A 25,068-nucleotide genomic window follows, 5' to 3' on the forward strand; every position below is an offset into this window, starting at 1 on the left:
TCCCAAGATGCCAGAAATCTTTTATCTATTTCCCAGTGCTTGAAGCAATATATCAAGCAGTCATGAAAATGCCATGAATGTGAATAAAAAAAGGCAACATATCCATAGATACATCATTTAGGAACTGTAATCAAACTGAGACAAATAAATTTACTCAAAGCAAAAGTGACAGTTAGTTGCTGGATTAAATCACAATCATACAGATAATATTACCTGGAAAGATTAAATTAATTGTTTTAAATACTAAAACAGATTTTTTAAAAAAATGTATTTCAAATTGTTATGTCTGTTGATATTGTTTAACATCCCTTAGATCACTAGAAAAAAGTTGGCATTGGGGACTTCAGTTGCCACCAAAATTTCAGCAATGCTGTATGGACTGTTCTTTTTTGGTTTGGTCTATACTTCATGTCTTTCTTATGGGTTTAGTTAATTTGATAGAGAACTATCATTTGTAGAACATGGATAACTTGCCAGGCATTTTACAAGATGCCTTACATGTATCATTTCACTTAATTCCCACATTCCTATACTCATGTATATGTAGTTATGTGCACATCATGTAAGAGGATGAAGATGAAGAAGGAATATTAGAGAAATATTAGCCACATTTATTGAAACACAGATAGGTAAGATGGCCTAAATTCACATACAATACTTAGGAAATTCTAAAGCCATAATTCTTCTCAGGCTTTCTAACTATATTAAGCCATCTGCTACTCTAGAGAGGCCACTATAATAACTACTAATTTGCATAGCATTTTATTGTTTATAAGGCATATTCATATTTTGATTATATCATAATCCTAAGACAGTTATAGTCAACTTACTTTGCTTCATAATTATCAATCTACGGTATTGTTATAACTCTGCAAATTCTTTGAATTGGGCTACAGTTGTGTGACTGTCTTTCATGAATGAACTTTCACATACTATGCTTATGAGACAACTCATCCATTTGCCTGTATCTCCTGAAGTCATCCATGAAATTTTCAGCAAATACAATTATACATAATATGGTACATTACTTAACTTCTGTAAGAGTATTTCCTGAACTATAAAATAAGGATAATAATATATAACTACTTCTTCACCTCAAAGATTGTTTTAAAGATAAAATGTGATAATACTGTGTCTATTAAAGAGACTTAAAATTGTATATGTGATACTAATGCTTCTTATTATTTAACCATCTTTAAATATAATTTATACCTTTATAAAGCATTTTCTTTTTGGCTTCTATTTCATTGCTTTGCAACTTACATAAATATGTGCTTGATATTGAAACTTTAAAAAGTCCCAAAATGTATAAAGTTAAAATTCCATTTCATATTTGCCCTTCTCAATCCAACTTACTTTCAAAAAAAGATATTATCATGATTACTATCTTCTGGATACTCCATTGTATATAACAAAAAGATTTTCATTGCTGCTTATAATTTCTATCTTTGACTTTAGGAAATTTGAAAATAATGTATCCTGGGTGATTCTCTTTAAACTTCTTAAATCTGTGTGTTCATTGTTCTCTTCAGATTTGAGAAAATTTCAGCCAACATTATTTCAAGTAATTTCCCTGCCTCTTTCTATCTTCTCCTCTATTTTCCATAATGGATATATTTGTTCGGTTAATAGTGTCCCTTAAGTCATTCAGGCTTAATTGAAAAAAAAAAACTTTTTTGTTCCCCTGCCTCAATGATTTCAAATGACCTGTCTTAAAGTTCACTGATTATTTCTTCTACCTGATCAAACTTACTATTAAATCCCTCTAATGAGTTTTCAGTGCATTTACTGTATTTTATTACTTAATTCCAATTTGTTTTGGTTCTTTTTTATAGTTTTGATTTCATCGTCAATATTTATAGTTTGTTAATGCATTGTTTTCCTGATGTTTTTGTTTAGTTATCTATCCGTGTTCTCTTTTAGCTTATCTTTATAGCAGTTGTTTAAAATTGTTTAAAATTACTGTCATGTAAGGCAGTTTATGGTCTTTATTTCTTTGGGGTGGTTTTTTAGAGTTTTATTTTGTTCCTCTTATTTGGCCATGTTTTTCTGTTTATTTTTATTACTTGTAATTTTTTGTAGAATTAAAAAGTAAAACCCATTTCTTAGTACTGCATACTGATTTTATATAGAAGAAGAATTTTACCAATCAGCTGGGCTGGAAGTTCTTGGATTTCTCAAACCTTTTCTGATTGTTTGCTTTCTTGGCTTTTTCGTGCAAAACTATTGCTCCAATGTTTGCTTGCCTCTGTTTTGGGTCCAAATTCTGGTGTCAATCCCATAAATGGTCAGAGTCAGGCAAGGACAAAACTGATTCCATAGCCAACATTCAGATGACCCAGAACATTGAATGCCCAATACACTCTTTACTTTCTCTCCTAATGGAGAAATTCTGATAAGAGAGAATGTCTTCCTTATAGTTCCATGTTATTTCCTCTAAGGGGAGGGCCATGACCAGATACAGCAGGGTCAAAAATTTTCCTACTGCTTCACTGGAGTCCTTGCTGCCTTTAGATTGGCCTGGGTTTTAAAGCTTTTCAACAGATCTCTCAGGTTCTTACAAACATAGTCTAGTCTATACCTTGATATTAACTGAAAATCTTAGTTGGGGAACAAAGGCCTATCATGTCCTAGTCTGTCTTTCTGCTGATATCACCATATATTAACTATTATTTCACTTAGGAATTCACTTGAGTTTACCTGTGTTCACAAATGAAAGGTTCATATGTGAAATGTGACAGGCAACTTTGTTTTTCTACACATTGATTACTTGAATATTTGTTAGACTCGACTGATAAAAATATTTTTAGGAGAGGTATTTGCTTCCTATTGTAATTTATGTTTTATAATTTCTTTACCCGTTGTAGGTTCAAGGCTGAGGTCCATATTCAAAAGAGATTAACAAGGTAAATCCAAATTTATTTGACAAATTTTTGTTATATTCTAGGCTCATAAAAATGTGAGACCCAAATAAATAATTCCACTTGTATATATTCATGCTAGGTTTGATGAAGAGTGGGTAATTGTGGGGAAATAAGATAGGGTAAAAAGGGTACGATCTCATAGTAATATATTGGGGGGATTTAATAAGTTCTGTTTATTCAAATTCTTTTCTGTAACCATTCATCTTCAGATGTAAGGATGTTCCTTCAGACACAAGGAGTACATCTCTCACACAAAGATCTTAGGACCTATTTCAGAGAAATGTCAGAAAATTCTTCCTAGGTTATATGCTCTACTTTAGGGAAGAAGGATGGGAGAAGGGTGTGAGAGACTTTCTTGTTTTTGCAGTTTTATCAAATTCCTTCAGCTTAGTCACTATGCCAATATATGATATTTTGGGTAGTGTGTCTTGAATCCCATCATGTTCTTGCAACCAAGAGAGGTTTGCTGTCAATCTGATCCTTACTTTGTTTTCTTTGTGTAGCACTGATGATTGAACCCAGGGGTGCTCTATCACTGAGCTTTGCCCACAGCCCTTTTTTCATTTTTTAATTTTGAGACAGGTCTCACTAAGTTGCTGAGATTGGTACCAAAATATGATCCTCCTGCCTTACCTCACAAATAGCTGAGATTACAGGAGTATGCCACCACACCCAGGCATTTGTAGATGCTGCTTTTCCTTTTAGAAATTTTAGTTTTATCTTTATGTTTAATGTTTTTAATTCCCTTAGGATGTGTGAAGCATGAAATTCATACACACACTATTCAACACTGAGAGCTCTTTTAATCTCTAGTCTCTTGTCTTTTTCTGGGAGAACACTTAAAAATCATTCTTCAAATATTACCCTTGCTTCCATATTGAATCTTATTCTATCTTGATATTGACATTTTTTGGTCCTATCTCCACATCTCTTAATATTTCTTTTGTGTTTTTCCATTTTTTTCCTGTGCTTTACCAGAGGGTTGTTTTATTTTAACTTCAAGCTCACTAATTCTTCTTTGGCTAAATACATTCTAACATTTAACTCATCTATTGAATTCTTCATTTCAGACACTATGTATTTAAAATACAGTCTTTATAATAGGTCCTTCCTTTTATGCTTTTATTAGTGCATTATAGTGGCACATAATGTTGGGTTCATTTTGACATAATCATATATGCATGGAATTCAATTTGCTCCATTTCAGTCCCCAGTGTCTCTTCTTTTTCTTTTCTTCCCCTTTCCTCCTAATTCCCTTTCCTCTATTGTGCTGGTTTTTCTTCTATTCATTTATTTATTTTTATTTTCAATTAGTGATTAATTGGTGTAAAAGAGAAATTCACTTTGGTATTTTTATACATGCACATAATGTAATTTTGTTACATTTGTTCTGCATTTCCTCCTATCCCTTCTCCTTCCCCTTCAATCTCCTTATACTCCACTGATCTTCCCTCTATCCTTGTGATATCTGACCCTACCTTTATTCCCCTTATTTTGCTCTGACTTCTTCATGTAAAAGAAAACATTCAACCCTTGATTTTTTGAGTCTGGCTTATTTCATTTAGTATAATGTTCTCCAGTTCCATTCATTTACTGGCAAATGCCATAATTTCATTACTATTTATGGATATAAATAAAACTACACTATGTACATATACCACGTTTTCCTAATTCATTCATCTAATGATGAGCACCTGTGCTGGTTCTAACTTGGCTCTTTTGAGTTGTGCTAGTATAAACATTGATGTGGCTGTATCACTATAGTATGCTAATTTTAGTCCTTTTGGATAAATACCAAAGTCCTTCTTGATAACTTGTTTTTCCTGCTTCATGTAGCAATAGCCTTCTACTTCCTTAAGATATTTTAAAATTGTTATTTGTCCCCTATTTGTGTGTATGTTTATAGTCATTGTTTTCTTCACATTTATTATGTTTTTTTCCCCTCAGAGCTCACATTCTCCTAGATAGTGTATTTTGGAGGAGAAAAATCCAAGCTTGTGTTTATCTTAGAGACTTCAGGGAAAGCTCATGCTCCCTTTGCCACTACAAACTGGACTTGAGGACTCTCCACTTGCAACCCTTCCAGCAATCAGGCAACACTGATCCTTAAGGAAGTCTATTGTGCTTCTATCAAGGAAATAGCCCTTGTGTAAGAGTTGTTTCTCTGGGTTATTTCCATAAAGCCCTCTGAGCTTATAGGATAAGCTGACGAGATGGAAATGCTTGAGACCTGGCTAGTTTTCCAGTATCTATTATTACAGTTTCCTACTCCAGCTGGCTATAGCACCACATTGTGGTTGCCCTTCCATTCCTTGATATGGGGCTGTTATTTATTTTCTGCTTTGCAGAAGAAACAGGAAGATAAAGATCTAATCATGGTAATATGCAAAAAAGAAAAATATTTACATTTTTTCTTCACTTTTTATATGGGCTGCTATTCTCCACTGTTCACTAGACTCTAGCCATTTTCTGTCTCTCAAAAGACTTCTCACAGTATTTATGTTATGTTCTCAGCTGCACCAGTTTCCCTCCAGCTGTAAGTGTTGCATTGGGGAGGAAGACAGAGCCCACATCATTTCATCATATTGTCAGGAGTTGGAAATTCTGACCTTTTTCTATTATTGTATCTGTGGGGAACTTAATAGAATCTAATCATAACTTCACAGAGGGGATCAATATGCAACAATCTCTGATTTTTGCAAGCAATATTTAATAACGAGCAAGAATGTTTACAGAGAGATTTCCTACAAAAATTTTGTAGGTGTATTTATATTGTTAAAATACATTTATAAAACTAATACATTTTGGAAAAATACGGATTGCAGCATGATTTACTTAAGTATATCAGCATAATTTGCTAATCCCCTTCGTTTTCAAAAGCATGGTGTAGTGAAAATATGGAAATTATAGGAATTTAACCAAGAAACTTATAGAAGTACATGTTAGCAAAGGAAATTTTATTGTTCATCTTCAATGATTTTAACTCCAAAGACTGTAAGAATTGCGTAAATTATTTGTGAAGATGAACAGTATAAATATTAAGAAGATGGGCAGTACAGTTAAAGTCTGCACTTTGGTCCCTTATGTCGCTTCATGTTACCATAGGATATTTAAACTGCCAATGCCACAGGACTTTTATTTCTAATCTCTAAAAATAATAATAATAATAATAATAAAAGAACATACCTTACCATAAAACAACTTTAGAGTATATTGTACAAGTTTACATAAAATATAGCAACTTTGCAATTATGTAGGCCCATTTACCAACAACCTTAACAATCTTTATTTTAACATAGATTATGTATACATGTATTAGAAAGTCCATAAGAAAATGCTATAATTTTTGTTTTAAACAGATGTATGTATTTTAAAGAAATTTAGAGGAAAAAATAATTGCTTACATTTATCCAGGTTTTCCCATTCCTAATCTTCATCCTGAATGTCTGAGTTTCCTTCAGTATCACTTCTCTTAAACCTGAAGAATTTCCTTTAGAATTCATTTCTTGTAGTTGTGTGTCTGCTGGTAATAAATTATCTTAATTGTTCTTGATCTAAAATCATCTTTATTTTACTCTTTTGGGGATGGTACTAGGGATTGAACCAAGGGCCTCACACATGCTAGGTCAGCACTATCACTGAGCAATAACCTGCATCCCTATTATACCTTTTTGAAAAACATTTTGCTGTATATATAGAATTCTTTCATCCTCCCTTGCCAGCCTTTTAGTACTTTAAAGAAGTTATTCTACTATTTTCTACTATCAGTACTTGCTAGGTATTTTGTGCTCTTTAGAATTGTGGTTCTTCCTTTTGGGACCATAAGTGCCAAATCCCCTCTCCTCAGTTTCTCTTTATTTTTCAGTGTTTGATCATAATACATTAAGTCATGATTTTCTTTGTTCTTTTTATTCTTTGTATTTATCATATTTTATGTGTTTAACATCTTAAATATGTAAATTTATGTTGTTGGCCAAAATCAGTTTCTTTTTCCTAATTCTTTCTTTTCTTTTGAAACTCTTAATTACCTGTATATTACACAATTTGATATTGTCCCACATGTGTCTCAGATTCTGTTAACATTTTTTGAAAAGTTTTTTAGATTGGATAAATTATATTGATTTGTCTTCCAAGCTCCTTATATTCTTCTCTATCAAGTCCATTCTTGCCATTAGGTCCAGCCACTGAATATTTTTATTGGATTTATTTAATGAATTTCCTAAAATTTTATTTATACCTCTTTTTAAAAAATTCAATTTCTGTGCTGAGATTTAGTGTCTTTTCATTTAGAAGAGTATATTGCTCTTTACTTCATTGCATGTATTAATATTAGATGCTTTAAACCATTGTAGGATAATTCCAACATGTCCTCTTGAGTTTAGCATCTTTTGATAATCTTTTGAGAATTTGTGTGATTTTCTTGGTACTTTTGAATTATGTAATTGGCACTTACAGTAATTTTCAATCATGCCCTAGATATTTCGAAAATTATCTTTTGGAGTCTCTGAATTTTTGTTATATTCCTCTGGAAAGTATGGATACTTTGGTAGAAAATTAATTTGGTTCAACACAAACTGTCTTGCTTATATAGGTAACAACTTAAATCTCATTTCAGTTCTTTCATCTGGACAAGAGGGATAGCTTACTTTTGGTTTTGTATCTGGATCGCTTGCATTGTTCTTATGTTGTTCAAATCGAATTAGGACTTAAATCAAGAAATAAGTTCATATGCAGTTTAGAGTCCTCCTTTCTGGTTTGCTCCTTTTGAAATTCCTGCCTCACTTTCCAGCTTCCCTAGGCTCCCTTTTCTTGGTTCCTTTTTTTTTTTTGGTATTGGGGATTAAACTCAGGGACACTTAACCACTGAACCCCATCTCCAGCCCTTTTTGTATTTTGTTAATTTAGAGACATGGTTTCACTGAGTTGCTTGGTGCCTAGCTAAGTTGCTGAGGCTAGCTTTGAACTCTTTGTTTTCCTGACTCACCTGAAGATCCACTGGGATTACAGGTGTGTGCCCCCAGGAACTGGGGTTCCTTACTGTTAGAAAGATAGCACACTTTCTACTGGAGTTTTTACCATTCTGTGCTGCTTCACAGTTTTTGGCTGTCCATTAACTAAAGCCACCAAAAAAAAAAAAAAAAAAAAAAAAAGGAAATTCATTCTGTTGGTCATGTACTCCAAGTTTTTACTCTGCCTGCTTCTCTTTACTCTCCTGACCCCTCTGATAGTTTTTTGTTATCTAGAGTTTTTAATTGCTTTTTGTAGAAAGGTCAGTCTTTGGACCCTGATTATCCACACATGAGGTGACTGAGATTCAGTCTCAATTTGAAAAATTCCTTTATGGTGTCCTTTCTATGTTCTTCCTGAATCCTTTGTAACAGAAAATTACACACAGAAACATTTCCCCTTCACCCAGTTCCTGTTCTCTTATCACAGTTTTATCTTTCCTCACTCACTTCCTGCTTTGCAGGGGGAATTTGAAAGGGTAAGGAATCACTAAAAGTTGGTTCCGTGTTCAAAACCAAGACATTCAGTAGTACATATATATTTAATTCTTTTTGTGTGTTTATCAGTTCCCCCTCCAAACCCTCTTCCATACTTCCTTCTGTGGACAATGGATTAATGTCAAAGTGCGTTTCCTTTACAGACACTTCCAAATCACACAAATCCATAAATCCAAGCCACAGTCGACCCAGACCCAGTGCTTGTTCTACAATGCTGGCCAGAGGTGGAAAGAAAACAATTTTGAGCATTCCATACTCCCTCACCTATATTTTCTGCTACCCTTTCCTTACCAGCCCCTTCTTTCTGTTCTGCCACCCTTCCTATAGCTCCTACTCATAACATCTACCATTTATTGAATTTGTTAGTTTATGTCCAATCCATCCTACACACCCTTCTTAAGTAGGACTACTAATGGCTAATACTTGTGTGCTTAGTACTTGCCAAGCACTTATAAATACATCTCTGTGAGATTATTCTTCCTTTTGTTTTTAAAGATAAGGAAGCTGTTGGTAAATGGCAGAGATAGACTCTCAATCCATGTCTTCATGGCTCCAAGCTGCCTTTACATAAACCATTCTCATCCCACAATCAATATTTTCAGCCCCTTGTTCTGATGAACACTTTGTCATCTCTGGTCCCCCATTCTTTAAATACCCCCATTCTCCTCTTTCCCTGCTCCCCACCCCCCACGTTCCTTCTGCCTCTAGATCCGACAGCCTACCCACGTTCCTCTCTATTCCTCTCATTTTCTTTGTCATCACATCCCTGTCTCAATCCTTCCCACGCCGTCAGCTCCTGGTTTCTTTCTTCCCTTGAGATCCTCCCTTTTCCCCTCATCTCCAGAATTTCCTCCCTCCAGGCCTCACGCCTCTCCGCCCCAGCCCGCAGGCGTGCGTGGGGCGGGGCAGAGGTACGCTGGGAGCGCCGAGCTTAAGGCTCGACGTCCGAGGGGCGCCGCGGGGTCCTCCCTTGGCCTCAGACCCCGGGCGCGGTGCAGTCTGGGGGAACATGGCCGCTTCCGGTCTTCCTCCCGGGCCGGCGCTGGCTTGACCGCGGCCCCTGCCTGGTGCACTCCGCCCTCCGCTCCCTGCCTGGCAGTCGCGGAGGTCCCTTCAGCCTTTTGCTCCCGTTGCCCCTGCTGGGCCATGGAGAAGAGCTCGAGCTGCGAGAGTCTGGGCTCCCAGCCCGCAGCGGCTCGGCCGCCCAGCGTGGACTCCCTGTCCAGGTAACCGGGACTTCCAGGGCCCCGCCCAGCGTCCGAGGGGGATGGAGAGGGGCCGGGAACTCGCTGGATGGTGCCCCAACTCAAGGATTCTGGTTCCTGAAGGTTGCTTCGGAATTTCTTCTTTGAGACTTGGAAATTACTTCTTCCTCTCTCTCTGGGGTATAGAGGGTGAGGAAAAGGAGGTCGAAAACTCGCTGTTTCTTTTTGGGTCCCTTCACCTTTCTTATTCAGTCTCGTTTTTTCCCGGGTATTCATAGCTCCAGTTCATTATTTTTTCTTATCTTTGATTCTCAATTTTTTCTTTGGACAGCCCTTCCCCCAATTTCTTACCCCTTCGTTTCTTGCTTTTTGTCTTTAGCACTCTTTCCAAAACCATCCGTCACTTTTTCCTCCATCCGTTCTTACTTTTGTGTTCATATTCAGCTCCGCCTTTTTTTCTTTTTCATCGCTTCTCTTTCACGCTTTGCCCAACACTTTCATTTCTCTCCTCATTCCCCAGTTTTGCTTAAATATGTAAATAAAAATGTGCCCTGTGCTTTGAGTTCTCGGTCTTCCGGCTGAAAGTCAGTATCTGAATAGTCTTTATCCTTACTGGTTTAAGAAAGCAAAGTGAATGTTTGTTTTCATCCCTCTTGGACTGCTGGTTCTACAGGTTGTCATTTCTCTGGTAACATATGGGTATTTTATTCTAGATTTTTGAGGAGATTGTATACATCTTTGTAGACAGCTGTTGTGAATATTAACTGGACATGTTTTAGATACAGTCTTTTTAGAATGGTAATTTAAAATTTTATTAAAAAATAGTGTTTGTTATAAAGCTACAATGAAATTAGGTCTTTTCCACTAAAACAGAGTGTTATTAGATACTAAATTGCTGTGTGAGAGCACACAATTTTCATTTTTTTTTCTTTGAATAAGTTGAAATTGCTCTTTTAATTCGTTTTGGATTCTACTGCTCTACGGTGGTACTGCTATTTTTTCCCCCATGGATATTCAGTACCTCATTGAGGAACCTTTGACTGATCTCATCATTCCAAATTAGATTCTTTCTATTATATGCATGTATAGTTCAGACCCACTCCATTTTCAGTTCTTAACAACTACACTCTTAATTGTTGGTTTAATTCTTTTCTAGTAGGTTATAGGATGTTTGAAGGCAAAGACCATATGAATCATCTTCATATCTCTAGCACTTAACATAGACCCAGCATGTCGTAGGTGTTCAATGATATATTGAATTTGTGCATTAAATTATCAAGAGATAAGAATTTTTCTCTTCCTCTTATTATATATATTATACGTTTGTTTCAAAATTTTAAAATTAAATTTAGAAAGTTGAGGATTTACATGCTCAACAGTAAAACCTTTCATTAAAAAAGTTGGAAAATTATAGTTTTATGGGAAAGTTACAAATGACAATGTTCAGAATAATAAAATACAATGAAAACAGATGACACAGCTAGTATTTTAATGCAGGAGAGAGCAGTTAGAGGAGGCCTTACAGTATGTTAGAAGAAAGTACTGAAAGTCAGGAAGCTGCATGCTGAAGTCTGCTAGCTATTTGTCCTGTATCATTTAATTTTTCTAGTCTTCAGTTTTCTAATCTTTTAAAATATAGGATTGATGTAGAAAATCTAGGTATCTTGACACTCTAAAATTTTTTTTTTTTTTTTTTGCTTTTAATGACATTACTTAGGTGAATGTATATTTACTAATTATTACGGCATTACCTTTGCAAACAACTTCTGTTTTGGATTTTGAAATTAGACTAAATACATATTATCTGTTATTAAAAACTAATGTTTCTAACTATTGCACTGTAACACATTAGTTTCCTGAAAAGAAACAAAGTTCAGCAGGTTTAAAGTTTATATATCTATCTTTATTTCTTAATAAAAAATGCGTTAACTGATACATGAATTCGAGAAAATAAGAACAACTAGATAGAATTTTGACTATAGTAAATTAGTCTCCTTTCTGGTCAGAAGTATAATTTCATATTTTCCAGAAGAGAAAACCAGCTTTCTTTCCTAGGTAAGATAGAAAAATAACATTTATTGACTATCTACATATAGAAGTTACCCAACCACACTTTTCACATTTTAAATTTCATTAATCATAATGTTCATTTGTGGCACTCTTTCTAATCAACATGTATAATAGCTTCATCATATATATTTGTTAGAAAGCTTACTTTTAGATTCTAAACTTCATTTAGGCTAACAGTCATAGATGATCTAAAACGCAAGCAGGATAGTTTTAAAAGCTGTTAAATGTCTATCTAGTTTTATGTTTCTACTTTTTGTTAACCTGTGACAAAGCAAAACATCAGTGTTTTGACTGTGTTATCTCAGTTTTTTGCAATACTGTCACCCATTAAGTGTAGTTTATTTTAGGTTTTTGTTTTTATGGAGGCTCAGTTAGAAAATTTTCTTGTGCATTTGTTTTGATATATTGATAAAGCTATATAATATAGTTATATAATAGTTAAGACTGTTAAATGTGTCACAGAATGTCTTTTACACAATAGAGTTGACAAATTTCTGCTGAATTTAGCTATGTGGAAAAATTATTTATGCAAAAAAAAAGAGTGCTATCAGGTTGTTAGAAAATAGAAACTATGTGACTTTCTCTTCAGCTTAGCAAGATACTTAGATCAAATATATAATTGAAGCTGGTAATATATTTAGCTCTAGTTTCTTTAGATACTTCTATCATGAGATGAACTGAATTGAAATATTATCTTATGTTTAGATGTTTATTGATAGATGTGTTGAGTCCTTCCGGGAAGAAGGATGGACATAAATCTGAAAAATAGTACAGCAACCTATTTGGTGGCCCATTGGTTTTTAAAAATGACACACATTGTTGAAGTTTTTGGCCATTGTACAGTGTATTAAACTCAATAGGTTGAGTCTTCATATACATTTGTAATTGTTTCAGAGTTGCTGTTGCCTTTAACTTTTCTAGACCATGGAATTGATGCCTTTGATCATAAAAGAGTAGTTTTACTCTTTATATGATAATTCAGATAGCTGATCTCTAACCAATTGTGGTTTTGTCATCTAGCATCCTTAAAAAAAGTAGTATTCTTTGTTGAGTGTTGCTTGGTATTGCTCGACTTCTGCAAACTGTTTATCAACTCTTGTGTATTCTACTGTTGACTAGTCTTTGCATGTGTCCAGCCTCTCAGAGTTGTGAAAAAATTCACTTAGCATACTGATAATCTTGCTGTAGTCCCTAATTTTATTCTTATTGGTCTTGTTGGTTCTTGATGTAAATGGAACTGTATGCAATATAAATAAAACAATATTGTAAGTTGGATGCTAGGATAGGCCTGACACTCAGAACTATACATTTTGCCCTCGTAGTCTAATTTTTCATTTTTCAGTTTGTACAGTATTATTTCCATTTTTCAGTCCGTGCTTGAGTAGGTTTCTTTCATTATTTTACTTTCTATTATGTGTAATCAAATAGTAAGATATCAAGTGCCAAACATGTGCTCTGTGAACATCTAAATAAAAGAATGTTAACTGAATTCTCACCACTAATCCTATTTATAGTTCCCATTCAAGGGATTGAAAAGGTTTTCTTCTTTTGGTCTGACCAATTACTATTTTAGGTTCAAGCTGAAGTTAATTTTATGTGGATTTTACTGAGTGCATTATCTTTTCAGTTCCCAATCTTATCTATATTAATATTATTATCGTCCCTTTCACTTATCTGTTTTACCCTTTGCTACTCTTGATTACTTTGGCTCCCTTTTCTCTTGTCATTCATTTTATTAAATTGTTTTTTCTTTTATCCATCATATAACTTTATGGTTTCATTATTCTATTCTGGCCACTACTGTTTTGTCCCAGTCTTTTTTTTAATCACATGATTTTTAGATGATAAGTTCATTAGTATTTTTGAGCAGTCCATATTTACATTTAATTCACATTAAAAAAAAACAAAGGGCGAGTACACATACTCAAAGTAGACCCCAACTAATTGCATTTTTAAATTGCTATTCCTTAAGATTACCATCGTTTTAAAATAGCAAATCCTGGATTTCTGTTTTCATGAATTTTTATTATATTTATAGCCTGAAGAGGTAGAAGAGTTTCCGAGATTTCTAAAACATTTTATTGCAAGGTGTTCTCTTTAATTTCAGCTTCAAGGTCTCTTAAAGGTGATATGTTGGTAGGAAGTATGATTTTGAAATATTAATTCAGTAGTGGTGATGGATTTTTGTACAATCACATTTTTGCTCACATTGTGACTCTTGGAATTTCTTTTGAGGCACCTGGCCAGAATTAGTGTTGCAAACTATAGATGTAGGGCAAAGTGAAGCTACCAGGTTGAACCTACAAACTTGATATTGTTATTAGAAATTTGCATCAGCTATTGAACATGTTGGTAATCTAAAAATTACTTAGTTTTGATTTTATTTTTCCAGGACTCTAAAAGAACATTAAAGTTCTCTTAGATAAGACCCAGTATTATTGTGAATTAATCAGTAATTATCATTTAAATTTTCAAAGAAAGAACTTTTAACAAGATTAATTGTCACTTAAAAGTATATGCAGTTTCATATCGAAGCTGAGATTGGATCCTGTACACTTTTTCTTCTTTGCTTCTTATGCCATCATTAGTGGTTTTCTTTAATGTAAATTAGTAGTTCCCATAGTATAGTTCCTGTTTAGTAGTATCAGCATCTCTTGGAAGTTTATTAAAAATGCATTTTTTTTTAGTCCTGGGGATTGAAGGTAGGGGTGCTTTACCACTGAGCAAAATATCTCAGATCTAACTGAATCTAAAACCCTGAGGGTGGGAACCACCTGTTTATGTTTTAATGTGCCCTCCAGGTGATCCTAATGCTTGCGGAAGTTTGAGAGCCACTCACTGCCTTGGATCTTTTGCTGATTAGTGCCTCAGAGCTTCATCTACATTAGTTGAAACAGACTAAATTAGGGTTTATATTAGCCAGAAGTGTGATGAGCCCATTATTTGAGAGCATATTTATAAACATGTTAACTGAAGGAGTGAAAGGTAAAAGTCGTCTCTTGTTGATTTACTATATCTAATTTTTAAAGGAAAATCTCTGACTTTTTCTCAGTCATGAGTAACAAATCAAAAGTACAAGTTGTAGGCTTTTAATTCTGTTTAAAAGATACTTATTGTGATATATTATTGGTAACAAGAATTTTAAAAAGTGTTATAAAGAAGAAATTCCAGGAAGTTATCAATGACTTGAGTGAAATCTGGATTGTGTCCAAGAGAAGGAAATAACCTGGATATAGATGTCCAGAAAGCAGTAAGTTTATTTTACAAAGTTGCCAAGTTAATACTATTGTATTCAAAATCACTGGAGCCAAAGACTGCATGTGAGTAAGGATTTGAGTAATGGAAATTCTCCAGATTTTAGTGTGGAATATTTTCCCTTTTAAGGCAAATGGTTTTGAATATGTAAAGCACTTGCTATCTTTGTGTCTTATGATTTAGTTAAATAAGTAGAGTATTAAAAACTCTTCAAGTGGTGATATTTGAGGATAGGAAATGATTTTACAAGCCTGCCTTGCACAGGAAATCAGGTTATAAATGGAAAGCTATAAAAAGGTTGGTACAAGGCTATTAAAATAAAAAGGACTATGGCAGATGCCCTCCTAATGAAAATAATAACTTCAGTTCCCTTTCCTGTGACTTTATTACACACAACTAATTGTGCTTATCTCTAGGACTCACAGTATTAACTACTGAAGCATTTTCTTTTCTTTCTTTCATTTTCATTCTTTAAAGACTCTTAGGCTTCTTAAATACTTTATAATTTATATTAATTAAGGGCATCTACTGTGTTTTAAACATAATTAAATAAACTCCAAAATATGTTTTAATATATAAACTTCAAAAAATCTAAATACTAATATTTGGCAAATTCTTGATTCATTTTCTTAAGGTTGTATTTTATTATTTATTTATTTGCAGTGCTGGGGATTGAACCCAGAGCATCATGCTTGCTTGGCAAGTGCTCCATCTCTGAGCTACATCCCCAGCCCTACAGTAAGGTTTTAGATTTGGGAGAATATAATAGAAAATTCAGGCTAGCAGTGATTTAAAACTAGATATAATTTTTTAGCCACTTGAAAGCCTGGAGATAGTTAATACAGATCTGATATGGTAGTACTGAGGATCAAGGACCCAGATCCTTTATGTATCTTATATCCATATTTATCTCATAAACCAAAATTGCTATTGGAGCTCTAGCCACTACAACTTCAGAAGAAAAGGAAGAAGCAGGACATAATTCCTCTCTTTAAAAGACTCTTGGCAGTCATATGTAGTTGTTGAGCTTACATCCTATTAGTCATTACCTGTTCCCATGACCATGGTTAACCAGGTTAGGGGGAGGGTTGTATATGCAGTCTTTTCTTAAAGGCCTTGTGCTGAGCTAAAAATGGAGGTTCTGTCACTAAGGAATAAGAGAGGATGGGTATTGAAGATAATCAACTACTTCTCCATGGTATACAAAGTACTCCTAGATTTGCAAATGCAATGATCAAAAAATAGAAAATAAATTGAAAGAGAGAGATGGCATATTGTGGTCACCTGGAAAAAAAAAACCCATATCTTAGAACACTTTGAACTTTAATTTTGTACTTTTTTGTGTATTTGGACCATATTTTTACAATTCTGAGGACCATAAAGTGAAAGTGATACATTTAATAATTGTTAGATCATTACCTGACAGGCAAGTAGAAATCAAATGAAGAATAAACAACTATGCTGTTTCATTTGAAGAAATCAAGGAATTCCATGATAAAGTAGTGGTGGTAATGAGATTTATACTCTGTTTACTCCTTCTCCAGTTTTGTGTCAATTCCTAAACCATTTATCCCTGATTTATGTCTTACTAGAATGTTGCATCAAGTTCTACTTAGGTATTTTCTATTGTTTCAGTTTTAAGCATGTTGTCTTCATATGGGAAATAAAATTAGTCATCTTATGCCATATTTTATGAAAGCTTTTGCCAGTAGTTTGTGTTTGTTTTATATCCTTGACCTAAAAATTTTATTGAAAAATCGGAGAAATCTGTTCTTTATGTTTTCTTGTATTGCTTAATCTAAATATTTACATTTTAGTTGTGAACTTTCAAACATAAGGAGTGTAATCATTTTGGAGCAAGTAGAGGAGAGTAGATAAGTCTCCCTGGATTGATAGGACCTTTATTCATCAGGCTTTGAAGGTTTAATAGGCGTAAGTCACAACTATAGCCATCTTCCTTCTTAGCAGGATTGCTTTTCCTGATAGAAGCAAGTGAGCAGTTGTTGAAGTAGCTTTTTTGTCAGGAGTTTGTGTATTAGTAAGGGAAAATAACTGCCTCAGAGTAATTTTCATAGTAATTATTATTTCATAATAATATTCTTGAGCTGAGCCAAGATGCCTGCAAAGGTCAAAAACAAAGTTTTGTATGGTTCAGATGTTTTCTTTTATTGATATTAGAAAACATTATTTCATTACAACAAAGGCAGAAAGCTAAAAACAGAAACACCTGAGATAACCTATGCTTTCCAAATGGTAGAGAGTTGTAGTAATTGATTAATAGAATTAATATTAATAAATACAATGTAATATAAGTAATAGCATTTAACATTTATGTGTTGTTTGTGTGCTTACCATGTGCTGAGTATGGTGCTAAATCCTTTATGCATTTTCTCATATAATCCTCATAACTGTGTAAAGACTATTAATTTTTGCATCTTATAGATTTTTTTAAGAAAACTGAAGATTAGAGAGAATAGTTTGACATTTGAATCCAAATCTGCTGGACTTTAGGGTCTGCAAGTGCTTCAAAGAACTGCAGAACTGCTCATGCCTTAAGATCTGGTGTACTTGGTCCAAGCCAGATCTTTTTAGTTAGAGGGCAGTCCCAGGGCAGGTTTATTGGGTGGTAGTGATGAGGATGTGCATTTTCTTAACATGTTGCCCTGTTAGAGAAGGATAAAGTTACCTAGTACATTAACAAATTTGGAGTAGACATATTTGGAGAGAATTTTTTTTTAGCTTTGAATGTTTTTTTCTTCAGATAGAAAATAGGATGATTTTTCTTCTTTGCCCTATGATTAAATGGGTCATGTATTTTTTGTTTAAAAGAAGTCTTATGTTTTGAAGATCAGATAAATTATGAGTCAGATAAATAATACCAAAGCCTTCCCCCACCCCCAACAACCTTTACACAGTGGTTTAGAATACTTAACTCTAGGCTTCCTTAAATATCTGAATTCCCCTAAGTTCCTTTGTGTTTGTTTACAGTTAATGTGTTAAGAGCCATTGACATTTGAAGATCATCAGAAGTGAAGATAAAACATCTCAAAAATTATAATGTAAGTGAATGGGAAAATGCAAAAACTGGACAGAAGTTAATGTCAACAATATTTCTGGAATCCATATATTGTCCCAAATGAATTTTGTGCATATGAGTAACCAGTAACTTCAGATTTCAATCCCAGTTTCAAGTTCTGGTCTTGAAAATTCTGTGTTCAGTCCACTTCTTCCTGTGGAAGACAGTCATTGGATTCCAGTCATCTAATAATATTCCATGAGAACTTTTTTTTTTTTTACTTCCGTGTATTATTTTCTTCCTTTTCCTGCTTAGTACTTTGCAATTTTACTTGAGAAGATAATGACAAAGGTTCATGTTATATTTAAAGTTGTATTTGTGTAGACAGAGGTCTTTGCTTTCCAGCTGCTGATGTGTGTTGTATATTTTACCTAAGTTTAATTTTGCTACTATTTTGTATGTTTCTTAGCCTAAAATAATTATCAGTTTGTTAACACCCCTTTTTTCTTTTTCCCTTTCCCTCTCTTTCTTTACCTGATCCCTTCTTTCCTTTCTTCTATTCTGTGAATGTTTATTTAGTTATCTATTGTGTCCTGCACACTATGCTAGATATTTCAAAGAGCTGAGTCACGAGGACTCTGCATATTTCCATTACCTGTGGTGCTTGGTGAACATTTAGCTTCCTAGGTTCCAGACCAGACATTCTGAATCATTGGGAGTGGACCATTGATCCAGATGCTTTCAGGAGTCTGGTCCAGCTCTTTAAGTTTGCAAATGGGAGGATAGACTTGGAGAAGTTAAATAATTTACCTAATGGCACAATATATGTTAGAAGGTCAGGAATAGTTGATGGTTTTTCTTTCAGGATCACAGAGATATTTAGTGCTAAACATGATCTCCTGGGCTGGGATTGTGGCTCAGTCACAGAGTGCTTGCCTAGCATGCTTGAGGCACTGGTTTCCATCCTCAGCACCACATAAAATAAAGGTCTCCTGATTCTCAGTTCCATACTTTACCAAGTTATGCTATAATTTTTGTTGAGCCAGACTGAGTCATTGTGTTTCTTGTCTGTAAAACTCTCCTTTAATACCATATATGAAATCATAACCAACTCACCACTGTAACTGAAAAAATAACTAAAAGTACATGTCAGTTATATACATGAAAAACATGGATTGTTCCTTTGTGTTTAGTCAGATAAGTGACTTAATTCTGATTTCGAAATCATTGAGTGATAGTCTTGGTGGAGAAGAGCCTTTGTTTTTATATCCAGGATATTATTCCTACCTTTTAAGTTTTGTACTGCCAAAAAAGGAAAATCTGATTTCATTTTTGAATGAAATAGTAGGGACAAATTTCATAGTGTTTTATAAATAGTAGGTGCTTGGTAAATTGTACTGTTTTGTACAGTTTGCTCTTAAAAAGTTTCCCCCCCCCCCTTTGGCTTCTGTTAGGAGTGGTTTTATTTGCTTGTATAGAAATTAATTTATAGTACTGTATTGTCATAGTGGATATTCACAGTGTGTCTGAGTGACTAATATTTTCTAAGGTATTTTTTTAACTGTAAAAGTTCGAATTAATTTTACTGGTGTATATATTTTATATTATATTGCGTAATTTTATAGTTCCTGAATTGTAGCTTCATATTAACAAATATAGTTACCATAATTTTTGGAAATATTTTTAATGCTTGAATTATTAGAAAGTTTAACTATAAACTGCTGTTACCCAATTTTTCTGAATATTTTGGGACATGATTTAATTAAATTATTTTTAAAAATATTATTTCATTTATTTGTTTTGTAGTACTAGAGGTCCAACCTAGGACCTTGCACTTGCTAGGCAATTGGTCTATCATTGAGCTATACCTTCAACCCTAAAAATGTTATTTTTAACACTTATTCATTTTTGATAAGCTTATTATATCTTACCATTTTAGATATTATTTTCTTTAAATCTTTTTACAAAGAAAGTACAATTTTAACTATAATAGCTCTAAAAAGGGACTTTATTAGTGTAATTCTCTTTTTTCTTTCTTTTGTATGGGGCACAAATGTTAAGGGACTTTCCCAAGAGTTGAAGTTTTATACACGTTAAAATATTCTTGTGAACAAAACAGAATGATATTTATTTTATTTTTATAATGATATGTGTAAAATGTTTTGACTCTGGATGAATGACTTGACATCTGTGATCCTTGATTTTCTTACTGTGTAATGGGTTACTAATTATTACTGTATGTCCACAGTGTTTCCTTGGGACTTAATTGAATGTTTAGTATTACTTAAAATTTAAAATCAGAAAGAAAAATGCATGCTCAGATTTTATTTTCATTTTTGGTACCAGGGATCGAACACAGATATGTTTAATCACTGAACCACATCCTCAGCCCTTTTTAAATATTTTATTTAGAGACAGGGTCTTGCTGAGTGGCTAAGTGCCTTGCTAAGTTGCTAAGGCAGGATTTGAACTCGAAATCCTCCTGCCTGGCCTCCTGAGCCACTGGGATTACATGTGTGCGCCACTGCGCCTGGCTCAGATTTTATGGATTCTTCTTTTATCACATGATATTAGAATAGGTACTATGCAGGATACCTAAATTTCTCTTTCTTTGTGAAAGAGTAGCAGTGATTAATCCACATTGTCATTTTAAATAATCACACAAAATACTCAAGATAATATTATATTGGAAGACTTCTATCAGTCATTTTCTGTGGGAGAAAATGGTTACTGAATGAATAAGTGAGTATTCAATATAGTTCTCAGGGTATTCAAAATAGCTAATAGTAAAGTTAATATATTTTGGTGTAGTTTTTAGTTCCAAAGATGTTTTACAGACACAATTTTATTTCTCATAATAATCCAGTGAGATAGGTCTTAATTTGACAGATAAGTAGCTGAAGCCCTATCTCTGGTTATAAAAGGTGGAACTGGAAGTTTATTTTTGACTCTAAATGCCATGTTGCTTCTACTCCCAGTGTAAATAACACAGAAGTGGTAAAATTTCACGGGGGTTTACATTTTACTGTTTAAAAGAAATTTGGAATCTTGGAAAGTTGTCAGCAGATTCACCTTGTCCAGTCAGCCTAATTACTCAATGCATACTTTGCTTTTGAAGTCAGACTCAACTTTTCTTAAAATGTTTAAAAGAAATGCCACTATCTTGGATAAAAGACTCCTTCTCAGTGTGGCTACCAGCATGTGGTACCTAAATTATTTGAGTGTTTAAATATCTAAAAGAGAGTGATTATGATCTTTAGAAGCATATAGAATTATATCAACAGGAAAAATTGTGTGATGTGTTATAGCACAATGTAATGAAAAGTACTGATCTTTTGTTTGTCCTTAGTTTTAAAATTCTGATTCTGCTTTTTAAGGATGACTCTAGATGAGTGACTTGACATCTCTGATCCTTGATTTTCTTACAGGAAAAGGGCAAAGTGATAATCTGCTGTCCTACCTTTACAGGATTTTTGTGGAACCCAACTATGATGATTGATGATGACAATAATTTTAAATAATACAGTAAGTTTAGGCATCATTTTAAATATTTCACTTATATGAATTTAATCCTTATAGCAGTTTTTCTGGGTATAAAAATGACCCTTATTCCAACTTTATAAATGAGTAAACCAAGGCCTAGAATGGTTAAATAACTTTCTCAAGGTCAAAGTGATAGAAGCAGAATTCAGTACTTGGCAATCTAGCTCCAGAGTTGGTATTGTATATAAAAGATAATGTGTGTGAGAGCACACTGACATTTGTAAAGGGCTATGATAATGTAAAATGTTACTAATTACATTTTTTCCTTATCCTTATTATATAAATAGAGAACAAAGCAAGCAGGAAAAAATGTCTTTATATGGTTTGATTTGTAACAGCCCCCTAATCTAGTAAATAGAGTATCGTATTTAAAATTATGGACAGATGCCCTTGGAAGATAGGAATAACTGAATGAAGTCAGTACTTTAATTTTTAATTTAGTTTTCTGGGATAGCAAGAGAAAGGGATGTTGAATGCTCTTCTTTTTATACTGAATGTGACTGAAAATAAAACACCTAATCTTTTAAAATTTATTGTTTATTCTAATTTGTTATATATGACAGCAGAATGCATTACAATTCATATTACACATATAGAACACAATTTTTCATATCTTTGGTTGTACACAAAGTATAGTCACACCATTTGTGTCTTTATACATGTACTTAGGGTAATGATGTCTATCTCCTTCCACCATCTTTTCTACCCCCAATGCCCCCTCCCTTCTCCTCCCAACCCTTTGCCCTATCTAGAGTTCATCTAATCCTTTCATGCTCCCCACCCCCAACACCATCCAGTTCTCCAAAACCAAATGCTGAATGTTTTCTCTGATATGAGGATGCTGATTCAATGTAAAAACATCTGTCTTAACTTCATGTGTCATTTTGAAGATTATATAGGAAAGTGATATCTCTTCACATTGAAAGGAGAGTGACATATTATTGGTAATAATCACTTTTGCTTGTCTTAGGAAAACAGTGTCTATCGAGATAGCCAAAACAATGGATATGTAGCTGATTTTAATAATGAAATCAGATTCACATGGTGGGGTAATTTATTAATACACAAATTCCCATGTGTTCTCTGTAATTGCCCAGGTAGAAATGTTTGTTGAATAAATGTTTTTTTTTTTTTGAATAGATTACTCTTTTTTAGTATTTTTGCCCTTGTACTTTAGTTCGGATGAAAGTGTTTGTTTCAGAGTTTGTTTAGAGTTCTAATATCTAATAGTCTAATTTTCAGTTTATTGTGACATTTTCCCCAGTTAATTGATTATCTATAAAGACCTACTAGGCTACTTGTGAAATTCATATAGAGTTTGATTTAAGCTGTCTTCAGAATTTGGATCAGTGATTTTTGAACAAATTTTGAGAAGCTTTTTTAAGCTGCTGCATTGAACTGTTGGAGTTTTGTTAGATCTCAGGATCCTTCCGGCTCCCCAGTCCTAACCTACACTTTGTCATTGACACACTCATTTTGACTAGAATTCGGCTTTTACCAGTTTTACTTAAGTTTTCAGGTAGGATCTCTGAAAAAACATCAAGAGAAAAAAAGATATGCTTGCAAACTGTTGTGCAAACTGGTTGCTGGTGGCCTTATCAAATATTATGCATTGATTTTTTAGTTTGGGAAGTAAAATGGACAGACCTGGAAATAAAGTGATTCAGAATTAACTGTATGCTGGGTCACATGGACCTTAATCCCATGGATTGTTCAAAGACTATACCAGAGCTCAGATCCTCTTTGTTTCTCTGAAGAATACAAAATGTAGTCTCATTTTTATCAATCAGATGTAGTGATGAAAAGATAAGTCATGCTGTCTCTTCTATCCTATAGATTGGTTCAGTTAAATAACCCTGGGTCTGGCATAGCATTTTTATAATAATTAAAAACTGCATTAGTTTGGATAGGTTTGTAATTTTTTTTTTTTAAATTTTGGAGATACTGCAAATGTTCTGAGTTTGTTTGCTTTTTGTGTGTGTCCCAAATGCAGAAACACACTGTAGGCCTTTTGTTGCTATTTTGAAAAATAAAATTTTCAATAGAATGACTAATAGAGCTTGAACAGTGCTTATGACACTGTAGTCCATTGTGTAAGTATTGAGAGCAAAATTTGCATTCCTAGAAAAGCTTGTTCACAATCAGAATATAGAAGGCATTCTGTAATGTTTTTGGGAAAACATGGTGTGTAAGTGCTAAGGACATTACTTAAAGAGGATATTTTTAAAAACGTATCTTTTCTTTCCATGGGATACTGAAGAAAAATTGGCAGCAAGAGTGAAACGGTTTAAATAAGGCAAGTGATATAAATCTTAAAGTAACGACTGTGGTCAGAGGAAATAGGAAAAACGCAACCTTTCCTAAGTCATCTGGAGGTGTTTTTTACTAGGATATATGGAAAGATAGGTGACTTGTTTTCTGCTTTCTAGGTGGTTTTCAATTGAGAGTGATTAATGCTGGTATGTTTATTTGCATCTCTAATTTTTAGAAATACTTCTGATTTTTATAAGAAATGTGTTTATTTAATTTTGAAATATTTGATTAGGAGAAGTAAAAGGAATGTAAATATATTTTTTGCATATTTTAGTGCTTGGATTTATTTTCTGCTCATTATTTTTAGGTATCTAGAGGTGATGGTGTGATTGACAATGAAATAGTGGTAATTCCATTAATAGTCAAGCAAACCAATGGAACCAGAGATGGTTAATTCTTTGCTATTGATTTCGTTGAAAATTATTGGTGGTGGACTTGGTTTTGTGATTGAAGCTTGAGTTATTCTTCTGCTTGTATGTTTAAAGTTACATCAGATACTTATTTACATGTGTGGGTGAGTGTATTGTAAAGAATCCCCCTAATAATTTGTGTTTTGTGTTATGCTAAATTTATCAGTTTACTAAAAGTTTTATTTTGACTTTAAAAGTTTGCATATTCAATTTTCTCAGTGCTCATGAAGACATTTTACAGTTCAGAACTAACAAAAAGAACTTTTAGGACCCATTTTAGGACCCATCTAGACTGTAGGTGAGTCTACAGTCTAGATCTAAATGAAAAGAACTTTTAGGATCAAGTGCTTTGCTTTATTTAAATTTAATTAATGGGTTTCTTTTTAAAAGGAGACCCCTTGGGCTTGGGATGTGGCTCAAGCGGTAGCGTGCTCGGGACAGAAAGGCAGTGATTACAACAGATACTGGGAAGGATTGATTAAAATTTCAAGAGGAGCATTGACACTTTTAAAATGTTGACTACTTGAAATCTTTGTGAAATCCTTCTGAGATGAAAAATCACCTAAAAAAAAGTATATTTGGGCCATGAGCTTAAATGTGTTCTCAAATTTTGTCTAATTAGGCTTTTGTCAAAAGTGACAGTGATTCTTTTTTGACGTTTGTTAACTTTTGCTCAAATCTTGTAGTCTTTGTTATGATAGTTTTGACTTCTCAAAAATTTATTTAATATTATAAGTCAGTTAACTCTTTCTTTTAATTAGGATAGCTCTGACCTACCATTTTATTGCCATAGTGAAATATATATCTTGTTTAACCTATCTCTAAAAG

At 33.6% G+C, this 25,068-nt stretch overlaps 1 protein-coding gene across 4 annotated transcripts in view; it reads left to right on the forward strand.

Moving 5' to 3' along the window:
* The first annotated feature begins 9,343 nt into the window (after positions 1 to 9,343).
* Positions 9,344 to 25,068, forward strand: part of MTMR2 (myotubularin related protein 2) — an 81,646-nt gene continuing 65,921 nt past the window's right edge. The window contains exons 1-3 of one of the 4 annotated variants that reach the window (XM_081281761.1): positions 9,344 to 9,654; positions 17,947 to 18,017; positions 21,403 to 21,499. Coding sequence is in view for 2 of the 4 variants with exons in the window: in XM_081281759.1 (XP_081137885.1) it covers positions 9,575 to 9,654 (80 nt within the window). In the remaining 2 variants the exon portion in view is untranslated. The remainder of the gene's footprint in view (positions 9,655 to 17,946; positions 18,018 to 21,402; positions 21,500 to 25,068) is intronic. The other 3 variants (XM_081281760.1, XM_081281759.1, XM_081281758.1) reach the window with 3 other exon arrangements.

The sequence above is a fragment of the Spermophilus citellus genome, assembly GCF_964194105.1.
Source record: "Spermophilus citellus genome assembly, chromosome: 2".
Classification (NCBI taxonomy): domain Eukaryota; kingdom Metazoa; phylum Chordata; class Mammalia; order Rodentia; family Sciuridae; genus Spermophilus; species Spermophilus citellus.